The sequence below is a fragment of the Carcharhinus amblyrhynchos genome, chromosome 10 (assembly GCF_965287045.1).
Source record: "Carcharhinus amblyrhynchos chromosome 10, sCarAmb.v2.hapA, whole genome shotgun sequence".
Taxonomy (NCBI): domain Eukaryota; kingdom Metazoa; phylum Chordata; class Chondrichthyes; order Carcharhiniformes; family Carcharhinidae; genus Carcharhinus; species Carcharhinus amblyrhynchos.
In genome coordinates this window covers 47,084,037-47,096,754 of record NC_137333.1, presented here as the reverse complement: position 1 = coordinate 47,096,754, position 12,718 = coordinate 47,084,037, and the positions used below count along the sequence as shown (strand labels likewise).

Here is a 12,718-nt window from a genome sequence, read left to right as displayed (position 1 = left end):
CTTTATTGACATTCACAGACTCGAACTGAAAGTATTAGCCATAGTAAATATGCAGGGTTACAGGAATAAGGCAGAGGGGAGGGCCTGGGTGGGATGTTTTTCCAAGAGAGTTGGTGCAGACTTGATGGGCCAAATGGCCTCTTTCTGCATTGTGGGGATTTTATTATTGTAAGGATGTTACCAGAAATGGAGAATTTTTAGGCTGGGATTGATTTCATTTAACAGAGGAAGCTGAGAGGAGATTTAATTGAGGAGCATGAAAGTATGAGGACTTGGCTTGAGTGGACAGAAAGGATCTAATTTACTTGGCAAGGAGGTCAATACCCAGGGCCAACGATTTAAAGGGTTGAATTGCTAAGCTACATGTGAGTCTTTAGTATTTGTCAGGTTGCAAATACTTAATGCTATTAAATTACACCTTTCAAACAGCCATCCATTTTTCTACATGCAATGTATCTATCAATTATTCCAGCAGAATTTCTGTGAATGGCTCATGATTTTTGAATGTTGCTTTTTGGGCAATGATTCCTTGATATAGCAGCTACATTGCTTTAAATGCGGACAAAGCAACAAACACAATTAGGGTTGGGTCTTGCTGTACGTAGCAGTGTGTGTGGGACTATTTTGCTGTGTGTGGCAGTATGTGTGGGACCATGTTGCTTCGTGTGTCAATGTGTGTGGGACCATGTTGCTGGGTGTGGCAGTGTGTGTGGGACCATGTTGCTTCGTGTGTCAGTGTGTGTGGGACCATGTTGCTAGAAAAATACTGGCAAGCTTTCAGTAATGTGCAAATCAGTCAGCAATTGCAGGGAATTAAGAGATAGAATTTTATAAGTTTCTATGAGATCCCCTCTCAGTCTACTAAACTCCAGTGACTATGGGCAGGATTTTAAGACCTTGCTTGGACTAGATCACAAAATCCCGCCTGAGGCTAATGAATTTCCATTCTAGTGAAGTTTTCGTCTATAATCCTACCTGATTTAGGTCAGGATTTTCCGGCTGTGTTCACCCCAAAGCCGAAAAATCCAGCCCTAGGTGAATAGACGTCTGCATAGTCTGCCCCTTGCTCACTATAATTCCCATGGCAGGTGGGAAAATTTGACCCTTAAGTCTCATACAACAGACCCGGCATCCCAGGAATCAGACTGGTAAAGGCAAATCCCTTCTTATATTTTTTTTGAAATTGGCGGTGCAATGGCAGGAAACTTGGTTTTTATTGCAGCTTTGGCTCCTCTACATGCAACCTGGTTCAGAGTGCAGCACCATGCCATTGTTAATGCGGTTGTCTGGGTGTGGGGCCATGTTGCTATGTGTGGCAGTGTGTATGGGATCATGTTACTTTGTGTGTGCGACCATGTTGCTGTGTTTGTGGGACCAGGACGTCACGGTGGCACAGTGGTTAGCATTGCTGCCTCACAGCACCAAGGATCCAGATTTAATTCCAGTCTTGGGTCACTGTCTGTTTGGAGTTTGCACATTCTTCCGTGTTTGCATGGGTTTCCTCCGGGCGCTCCGATTTCCTTCCACAGTCCAAAGATGTGTAGGTTAGGTGGATTGGCTATGCTAAATTGCCCCTTAGTGTCAGGGGGATTATGCGGGGTTACGGTGATAGGGCTTGGGTGGGATTATTATTGGTACAGGCTCAATGGGCTGAGTGGCCTCCTTCTGCACTGTAGGGATTCTATTCTATGTTGCTGTGTGTGGCTGTGTATATGGGTCTATGTTGCTGAGTGTGGCAGTGTATGTAACTCTATGTTGTGTGTTGCAGTGTATGTGGGTCTATGTTGTTGTCTATGTTACTGTGTGTGTGGCACTGTATGTGGATCCATGTGGTTGTGTGTGTGGCAGTGTATGTAGGTCTTTGTGGTTGTGTGTGTTGCTGCATGTGTGTGTCTATGTGGCAGTGTATGTGGGTCTATGTGGTTGTGTAGGTTGATGTATGTGGCAGTGTATGTGGGTGTGTGTGGCAGAGTATGTGAGTCTTTGTGGTTGTGTGTGGCACTGTTTGTAGGTCTATGTGATTGTGTGTGTTGCTGTGTGTGTGGGTCTGTGTCAGTGTATGTGGTTGTGTGTGTGGGTCTATGTGGTAGTGTATGTGAGTCTAAGTGGCAGTGTGTGTGGATCTATGTAGTTGTGTGTGGCAGTGTATGTGGGTCTATGTGGTTGTGTGTGTGAGTCTAAGTGGCAGTGTGTATGGATCTATGTAGTTGTGTGTGGCAGTGTATGTGGGTCTATGTGACTGTGTGTGTCAGTTTGTGGATCTAGGTCATTGTGTGTGTGGCAGTATATGTGGGCCTATGTGGCAGTGTGTGTGGATCTATGTGGTTCTGTAGGTTGCTGTATGTGGGTCTATGTGGCAGTGCATATGAGTGTGTGTGGCAATGTGTATGGGTCAATGTGGCTGTGTAAGTTGCTGTATGTGGGTCTATGTGGCAGTGTATGTGAATGTATGTGGGTCTATGTGGTTGTGTAGGTTGCTGTGTGTGACAATGTATGTGGGTGTGTGTGTGGACCTATGAGGTTGTGTATGTGGGTGTGCGTGTGGATCTATGAGGTTGTGTATGTGGGTGTGTGTGTGGGTCTATGGGGTTGTGTAGGTTGCTGTGTGTGGCAGTGTATGTGGGTGTGTGTGTGGGTCTATGAGGTTGTGTACGTGGGTGTGTAGGTTGCTATGTGTGGCAGTGCATATGGGTGTGTGTGGGTCTATGTGGGTGTGTAGGTTGCTGTGTGTGGGTGTGTGTGTGGGTCTATGTGGGCGTGTAGGTTGCTGTGTGTGGGTGTGTGTGTGGGTCTGTGTGAGTGTGTAGGTTGCTGTGTGTGGCAGTGTGTGTGTGGGTCTATGTAGGTGTGTAGGTTGCTGTGTGTGGGGGTCTATGTGGGTGTGTAGGTTGCTGTGTGTGTGGGTCTATGTGGGTGTGTAGGTTGCTGTGTGTGTGGGTCTATGTGGGTGTGTAGGTTGCTGTGTGTGGGGGTCTATGTGGGTGTGTAGGTTGCTGTGTGTGTGGGTCTATGTGGGTGTGTAGGTTGCTGTGTGTGGGGGTCTATGTGGGTGTGTAGGTTGCTGTGTGTGGCAGTGTGTGTGGGGGTCTATGTGGGTGTGTAGGTTGCTGTGTGTGGGGGTCTATGTGGGTGTGTAGGTTGCTGTGTGTGGGGGTCTATGTGGGTGTGTGGGTTGCTGTGTGTGGGGGTCTATGTGGGTGTGTAGGTTGCTGTGTGTGGGGGTCTATGTGGGTGTGTGGGTTGCTGTGTGTGGGGGTCTATGTGGGTGTGTGGGTTGCTGTGTGTGGGGGTCTATGTGGGTGTGTGGGTTGCTGTGTGTGGGGGTCTATGTGGGTGTGTGGGTTGCTGTGTGTGGGGGTCTATGTGGGTGTGTGGGTTGCTGTGTGTGGGGGTCTATGTGGGTGTGTGGGTTGCTGTGTGTGGGGGTCTATGTGGGTGTGTAGGTTGCTGTGTGTGGGGGTCTATGTGGGTGTGTGGGTTGCTGTGTGTGGGGGTCTATGTGGGTGTGTGGGTTGCTGTGTGTGGGGGTCTATGTGGGTGTGTGGGTTGCTGTGTGTGGGGGTCTATGTGGGTGTGTGGGTTGCTGTGTGTGGGGGTCTATGTGGGTGTGTGGGTTGCTGTGTGTGGGGGTCTATGTGGGTTGCTGTGTGTGGGGGTCTATGTGGGTGTGTAGGTTGCTGTGTGTGGGGGTCTGTGTGGGTGTGTGGGTTGCTGTGTGTGGGGGTCTATGTGGGTGTGTAGGTTGCTGTGTGTGGGGGTCTATGTGGGTGTGTAGGTTGCTGTGTGTGGGGGTCTGTGTGGGTGTGTAGGTTGCTGTGTGTGGGGGTCTATGTGGGTGTGTGGGTTGCTGTGTGTGGGGGTCTGTGTGGGTGTGTAGGTTGCTGTGTGTGGGGGTCTGTGTGGGTGTGTAGGTTGCTGTGTGTGGGGGTCTATGTGGGTGTGTGGGTTGCTGTGTGTGGGGGTCTGTGTGGGTGTGTAGGTTGCTGTGTGTGGGGGTCTGTGTGGGTGTGTAGGTTGCTGTGCCGCCGGGGATGTCCGCCAGCCTCCGGCAGAGACAGAAGCTGCAAAGCCCGGCACGGGGGAAGTGACAGGCGGCCCGGGCAGGAGTGTCAGTGCGGAGCTCGCGGGCTGGGAACCGGCGGCCACACCCCAGCTTTCCATCTTCAGCCAGCAGGGTGTGAGTGTCGCCCTTTGGACACCGCGGCTTGGGCATGGACTCGCTGCTTTAGCTGCGAAAAGCGGACACTTTATTCGGTGCGATGGCCATCACTCACGCTGCGGCCGAGTATGTCTTCTCGGATTTTCTGCTGAAGGAGCCGGGCGGCTGCAGGCTCCGGGGAGTGAGGGTGGAACTGGCTGCGGATAAGATGGTGACCCTGGTGTCGGCCGGCCTGCCTCTCCTCCTCATCTCCCTGGCCTTTGCTCAGGAGATCTCTGTGGGTAAGCGGGGACACTTTCTCTCCTCACCATTCCGTGAGCAACATCCCAGCACCCGCCCGTCTACTAGTCCAGATTTAAAACAGAAACTAACTCATATTTTCTAGCCCTTTGATCCTTTGTTTCGCTTTTCATGTGTGAAAGGCGTCTGTAAGGTTGCTCAGCTTGTGGAGAAAGGTCTAAAGTTTATTTATTACTGTCACGAGTAGGCTTACATTAACACTGCAATGAAGTTACTGTGAAAATCCCCTCGTCGCCACACTCTGGGGCTGTTTGGGTAGTCATAATGTGGAGATGCCGATGTTGGACTGGGATAAACACAGTAAAAAGTCTCACAACACCAGGTTAAAGTCCAACCAGTTCAGAACCCTCCACACACTTGATAAAGGAATAATGTTTCCCAAAGCTTGTGGGTTTACTGTCAAATAAACTGGTTGGACTTTAACCTGGTGTTGTGAGACTTTTTACGCTGTTCGGGTACACAGAGGGAAAATTTAGCGTGGCCACTGCACCTAATCAGCATGTCTTTCAGACTGTGGGAGAAAACTGGAGCTCCCAAAGGAAACCCATGCAGACACGGGGAGAGCAGTCGGACTCCTTACAGACAGTGACCCAGGCCAGGAATTGAACTGGGTCCCTGCTGCTGTGAGGCAGTGATGCTAACCTCAATGCCACTGTGCTGCCCAAGGTGGAAGGCTGGATGTGGCAAAGTTGGCAGTAGATTGGAGCAGAGAGACTCCACCCGGGGGTGACACCCCTTCAAATACTACGCATATTTTTGTAGCACCATTAACTTGGTAAAACATGCCCAGAAATATCACAGCAAATCAAAATCAAATCAAAATTCACATCTAGCCAAATTACAGACATGGGGGAAGCGATCAAAACCTTGACCAAAGAGGTAGGAGGTCAAGGATTGCCTTAACCAGGTAGTGAAGCAGAGAGATGTGAGGAGGGAATACCAAACCTTAGGGCCTCAGAAGCTAAAGGCATGGCTACCATTGTAAAGTGATTTAAAATTGGCGGTCCTGAAGTGGCCAGAATTAGAGGAGCATTGTGGGGGGCTGGAGGAGCTAGGGAGGTGTTTAGGAACATGACAGTTTTAAAATTAAGGTGGTACTTAATTGAGAACCAATAACCAGGCCAGCAGGCACAAGAGTGAAGAACACTTGGTATGAGTTAAGGCAGGGACAGCAGAGTTTTGGTGGCCTCAAGTTTGCAGAGGTTGGGGGTTGTGGAATATGGTAGGCCAGCATTGGAAAAGTCACATCTAGAGATAGCAGAAGTATGGGTGAGGATTTCAGTGATGTGGAGATGCCGGCATTGGACTGGGCTAAAAACAGAAAGAAGTCTCACAACACCAGCTTAAAGTCCAACAGGTTTATTTGTAGCAAATGCCACAGGCTTTCAGAACATGCTGTCCCTTCGTCAGGTGGGTGGGAGTTCTGATCACAAACAGGGCACTAAGACACAAACTCAATTTACATGAATAATGATTGGAATGTGAGTCTTTACAGCTAATCAAATCTCAAAGGCACAGACAATGTGAGTGAAGAGAGCATTAAGCACAGGTTAAAAGGATGTGTATTGTTTCCAGACAGGAAAGTTAGTGAGATTTTGCAAGTCTGGGCAAGTTGTGCTGGTTACAGAGAGTGTGACATGAACCCAAGATCCCAGTTGAGGCTGTCCTCATGTGTGCAGAACTTGGCTATCAGTCTCTGCTCAGTGACTGCGCTGTCGTGTGTCATGAAGACCACCTTGGAGAACGCTTACCCGAATATCAGAGGCCAAATGCCCGTGACCGCTGAAGTGTTCCCCAACAGGAAGAGAACAGTCTTGCCTAGTGATTGTCGAGCGGTGTTCGTTCATCCATTGTCTTAGTGTCTGCATGGTCTCCCCAATGTACCAAGCCTCAGGACATCCTTCCCTGCAGCGTATCAGGTAGACAACGTTGGCTGAGTTGCAAGAGTATGTACCGTGTACCTGGTGGATGGTTTTCTCACGTGAGATGATGGCATCCGTGTCGATGATCTGGCACGTCTTGCAGAGGTTGCTGTGGCAGGGTTGTGTGGTGTCGTGGTCACTATTCTGGGTAGTTTGCTGCGGACGATGGTCTGTTTGAGGTTGTGCGGATGTTTGAAGGCAAGAAGTGGGGGTGTGGGGATGGCCTTGGCGAGATGTTCGTCTTCATCAATGACACGTTGAAGGCTCTGGAGAAGATGTTGTAGCCTCTGTGCTCCAGGGAAGTACTAGATGACAAAGGATACTCTGTCCACCATGTCCCATGTTTGTCTTCTGAGGAGGTAGGTGTGGTTTTCGCTGCGGCACGTTGGAACTGTCGATCAATGAGCCGAGCGCCATATCCTGTTCTTATGAGGGCATCTTTCAGCATCTGGAGGTGTCTGTCACGATCCTCCTCATCTGAGCAAATCCTGTGTATACGGAGGGCTTGTCTGTAAGGGATGGCTTCTTTAACGTGTTCAGGGTGGAAGCTGGAGAAATGGAGTATCGCGAGGTTATCTGTGGGATTGCGGTACAGTGAGGTGCTGAGGTGACCGTCTTTAATGGAGATGCATGTTCCAAGAATGTAACCAATTCCGGAGAGTAGTCCATGGTGAGTCTGATGGTGGGATGGAACTTGTTGATGTCATCATATAGTTGTTTCAGTGATTGTTCACCATGAGTCCAAAGGAAGAAAATGTCGTCGATGTATCTAGTGTATAGCATCGGTTGAAGGTCCTGTGTGGTGAAGAAGTCTTGTTTGAACCTGTGCATGAAGATGTTGGCGTATTGAGGTGCGAATTTGGTCCCCATGGCTGTTCCGTGTGTCTGGGTGAAGAACTGGTTGTTGAAGGTGAAGACATTGTGGTCCAGAATGAAGTGGATGAGTTGTAAAATTGCATCTGGAAACTGGCAGTTGTCAGCGTTGAGGTCGCCTCAGCACCTCACTGTTCCGCAAGCCCACGGATAACCTCATGATACTCCATTTCTCCAGCTTCCACCCTAAACACGTTAAAGAAGCTATCCCCTATGGACAAGCCCTACGTATACACAGGATCTGGCGCTCAACTCATCGATCGACAGTTGTGATGCGCCACAGCCAAAAACTGCACCAATCTCCTCAGAAGGCAAACACGGGACATGGTGGACAGAGTATCCTTCGTCATCCAGTACTTCCCTGGAGTGGAGAGGCTATGACATCTTCTCTGGAGCCTTCAACATGTCATTGATGAAGTCGAACATCTTGCCAAGGCCATCCCCACACCCCCACTTCTTGCCGTCAAACAATCGTACAACATCAAACAGATCATTGTCCGCAGCAAACTACCCAGAATAGTGACCACGACACCACACAACCCTGCCACAGTAACCTCTGTAAGATGTGCCAGATCATCAACATGGATGCCATCATCTCACATGAGAACACCATCCATCAGTACACGGTGCATACTCTTGCAACTTTGCCAACGTTGTCTACCTGATTCGCTGCAGGAAAGGATGTCCTGAGGCTTAGTACATTGGTGAGACCATGCAGATGCTACGACAACAGATGAATGAATACCGCTTGATAATCACCAGGCAAGACTGTTCTCTTCCTGTTGGGGAACACTTCAGCAGTCACAGGCATTCGGCCTCTGATCTTTGGGTAAGCATTCTCCAAGGCAGTCTTCATGAAACATGACAGCGCAGGGTCGCTGAGCAGAAACTGATAGCCAAGTTCTGCATACGTGAGGACAGGCTTGGTACATTGGGGAGACCATGTAGACGCTAAGACAACGGATGAATGAACACCACTCGACAATCACGAGGCAAGACTGTTCTCTTCCGGTTGAGGAGTACTTCAGTGCTCACGGGCATTCGGCCTCTGATCTTCGGGTATAAATGAACTTGCATAACAGCTTCAACTAGAACATTTTGTCAATTCTAGGTAATGCACTTTAAGAAAGATATGAAAGTGTTAGAGTGCAGAAACGATTCATGAGAATGCTTCCAAGAATGAGGAATTTCAATTGAACTGTTTTTCTTGAAGGTTGGTGGGGGGGAGGATTTAATGGAGGTACACAAAACAATGAGGGGTCTGGACAGGGAGAAACTGTTTCCATTGATTGAAAAGCAGTCGGCACAGGTATATGTTGCAGACACAAGAAGTTGAATAGAATCTTTCTGTGCTGTAACAATTCTGTGATCTCCATAATTAATGATAGAAAACGTTTGTTTGCCTTGAAGAAGTACTTCCAGATAAAACACCTGACCTCAGCAGGGAATTAAATTTCATCATCAGTGCCCCTAGTTTGTTAGAACAACATATTGGAAGTTAGGCTTGCACCTCTGTAATTTTTCCCCCATCATGCTTTTGTGAGCTGCTTGCCTATGTTTCTGACAAGCATTCCCAGCACGTGAAATTTGTACTCATACTGATTAGGTGCTGAAAATGAACTTTATAAGTGGGAAGATTATCTGGTGAGCCACCATCTCTTTAAGGGTTGTGCTCTACCTGTATTGTAGGTTGATTGGAATTCTCAAAAGTTAGCTGCAGTAAAATCTTGACAATTGCCTCAATGATTGGAACATTTTCTGGGTCCTGGCTGAACTCTGTACACATTTTTAATATGTTCCAGTTGGGGTGGGCAAACTCATAAAATAGTGCTGAATATGCTCCTTTACTGTTAATTTCAAAATGCTTTAAGCTTCCCACACCTTATTAACCTTTCATCCGTATCATGTGGAACTAACTACTTGTGATTTTCCTACAGCTGCTGGACAATTTGCATATCAAAGGAGTTTATTCCACCGAATCAATTGTTTCAATTAGCCTATGATTGCTTCGGGGTAATAAATTTAAATACAAATCTTCAACCCAAACACTTTAATGTAAATTTGCATTCCCTTTTCTCTCTGTATTTTATATTCCACTTTGATTGCAGAATTACTGCTAAAGGAAATTGTTCTGCAAGATAACAGGATTAATTAACTCCATTTGCAGTGAGGCAGATTTGGATTGTGAGCAACAATCTTGTTTAAAAAATCTCCATTTCCATCAGATTTTGCAAATTTTACATTGCAGCACTGCCTATGAAACCAGCTGTCTAATAATACAGATTGCACCATTTTAAACTTATTATGCACACATGATCATTAAAATGTATAAGAAATTTGAACATCTGTATCCCAGGACCACTCGGCTATTAGAATCATGTTTTTTGTATATATTAGAACCATGTGCTTACCACATTGGCACCGATTTGCTTTCATATAATGATTTTGTGATATGTTTAAAGTTACAGCCCGATGTCATCTTAATGTTCTGTGCTGAAGTGCATTTTGCCTCTTGTAAATAATGAAAGAGTGACATAACTGTCTTAATGCATATTGATGTGTTATTGCAATGTGATGAGAGGAGAATAAGTTGAAGTTATTAACAAGCAATTTGTCAATTTGTACTTCATTTTGGCCAGTTGCTGAATGGCATGAAAGATACCAAGATATTATCATGTCCTCCCAGTTAGTTGATTGTGGACTGTGATCAGGAAAGTTAGTGGAGTTTGAGCAAAATGAAAATGTAATTTTGAGGGATAAGACTTTTACAGAATTTTAAGTGATCCTCTTCAGAGAATGGCGTTTAGCTAATTTTGCAAGTTGGCAGTCCAAAAATAATGTCCATTGCAAATACTTTCTCCTTATATGCCCTTATCAAAATACTGTATGGGCAAAGGCAGGCCTGTGCCTGCAGGTTTACAAGTCTGCCCCCGATCTGTTTGAAACTTTCAAGAGATGCAGGGGAAGCCCAGTGTGCTTGCCTGCCCTCACCCAGTTGACATCCATAATTGGCTGCAATTTGAGGTACATAGGAAGAGTTCAAGCAGGATACCGCCTCAGATCTTGAGGCGGGAATGTTTGCATCTGCCCAAATGAGGACCCAACTCATACAGTCTGGCCCCCCATACATGCTCCCTCTCCCTGACTTTCCAAGCAGATTGGTCTCACCACCACCCCTTCCAGGGGACCCTTTTCAGTCTCTGCCTTGAGATCCTTGCGACCCCTTGGTCCTGAGGCTCCTGGCACTTACAGTCTGGGGTTAGGTGTGATCTCAGCATTGGCCACCATTCATGAATGCACTGCTGGAACCACAGATTAGCTCATAGCTCTCTGAGTGTGTCACTTCCTTTGGAGTGAGGAGCGGAGAACCAATCTCTAGTCGGTTCACATGGGACTAATGACATAGACTGGGTGAGAGCCATTTGAAAAATGCTGCCCCATGATTTTGAACATTCTAACAACACCTTAATCTTCTCTGTTATACGTACCAAATATGTAACTCAAATCACACAAACCTTTCCAAAGCTGTACAAATGCTTTAAGCACTTTCTCCCTGCATTTGTGTGGGTCTCTTCCAAGTGCTCCGGTTTCCTCCCACAGTCTGAAAGACGCGTTGGTTAGGTGCATTGGCCATGCTAAATTCTTCCTTGCCTGTACCTGAACAGGCATTGGAGTATGGCAAATTGGGAATATTCATAGTAATTTCATTGCAGTGTTAATGTAAGTCTACTTGTGACTAATAAAAAACTGAACTTACTTAGTTATCCAACGTCAACCTATAAAGCTGCAAAGTCGCATATGCAAGAAGTCACCATTGCATGTACCTTCTGTTTTTACATAATCTTGTTTCCACATAAGCTTGTTCAAATCTCCTTTACAACTTTTACAGTCCGGATGGGAGGGAACTGAATTCTTAGTACCCTTTCCCTTAGTCTCAGGATTAATCATTGGTTTGGAAAGGAAGCGATGTGATGTATATTTCTTGCCCTTGGAGCGTGTGAGTAATTTAAGTATCAGCAGCAAACTTTTGTGGGTTTAAATAAACAGGATTACTTATTCACATATTCTCAACAAATGTTTAAACATAATGGTGAGATTTTCCAGCAGTGGAGGTGACCTGCCATTGGTCACTGAAAGGATCTTCTTGTCCCGCTGATGTCTACAACCAGTGGGGAATGCGCCACAGGGTATTGCCATTGGTGGAACCAGAAGATTTCACTGGAATGGGCTGAACAATTTCAGACTGTGTCACTTAGGCACACACAGACAGGAGAAAGATGCAGTTGAACAGAATTGTTTACTTCTACAAGCTGTAAACAAAGGAATAGTTCATAATTCAATCGATGGATCATCTTAGGAGAAACAGTTGTTGCAAGCCTGTTCAGGGAACAAAGAAAAGTATAGCATAGGAACAGAGCCTTCGGCCCTCAAAGCCCCTGCCGATCATAATGCTGTAACTAAACTAAAAAAAACCTTCTGCCCTTACTTGGTCCGTGTCCCTCTATTCCCTCCCCATTCATGTATCCATCCAGATCCTCTGAAACATTGCTAATGTATCTGCTTCCACACCTCACCTGGCAGTGCATTCCAAGCAGCCACCACTCTGTGTGAAAAAACTCCCTTAAGCTTTTCCCCCTCCCACCTTGAACCTGTGCCTCCTTGTAATTGACATTTCCATCTGGGAAAAGCCTCTGACTATCCACCCTGTCTATGTCTCATAATTTTGTGGATCTCTGTCAGGTCTCCCCTCAGTCCACGTCTTTTCAATAAAAAAATCTTAGTTTATTCAACCTCTCCCCATACTCAACTCCAGGCAGTTTCCTGGTAAACCTTCGTTGCATTCCCCCCAAAACTTCCGTGTCCTTCTGGTAATGTGACAACCAGAACTGCAGCAATACTCCAAATGTGGCCTAATCAAGGCTTTATATAGCTGCAACATGATTGCCCAACTCTTGTACTCAATGTTCAAGGCTGCATTTTCACTCCAAAAGACTAGTCAAGTGGGGTCAAGAGCTGGTGTCACATATCAGGATTACTAAAGATTCCCTTGAAGAGATGGGTAATTGGCAGGCTGTGAAGTTAATAACGTGTAGTTGTTTATTTTGCCAGGAGGTTAAGTTTCTCAACGGGTAGATTAGGAATGGCAATCAGGTTCAGTGACTTGTAAGATGTGCTCCAGGTTTTAAAAAGCATAGGTGTTACTGTCTTGTTCCGTAACTAGTATTCTGCAGTGGGTGTTCTTTCCATACCGATCAGTTTCCCCCTGGTTTTTGGGATAATGCAATTATTTGCAACCACTTTCAGTCACACATTGGCAAATTTCCGTGCCTTCCGTTGTCCACTGAATGGGTTGGAATCAGCGTGATTGATAGAAAATGAGGGAATGATTGACAACTCATCAACATACCAGCTTACTATTAGCTCACTGGAATATCTTGCTTGACATTCTATCCTTATAGCTGCA

General features: G+C 46.5%; 1 protein-coding gene across 1 annotated transcript in view; it reads left to right on the top strand.

Moving 5' to 3' along the window:
- Positions 1-4,176: 4,176 nt before the first annotated feature.
- Positions 4,177-12,718, top strand: part of panx1a (pannexin 1a) — a 46,160-nt gene continuing 37,618 nt past the window's right edge. The window contains exon 1 of the mRNA XM_080197883.1: positions 4,177-4,440. Within this exon, the coding sequence (XP_080054009.1) occupies positions 4,260-4,440 (181 nt within the window). The 5' untranslated portion in view covers positions 4,177-4,259. The remainder of the gene's footprint in view (positions 4,441-12,718) is intronic.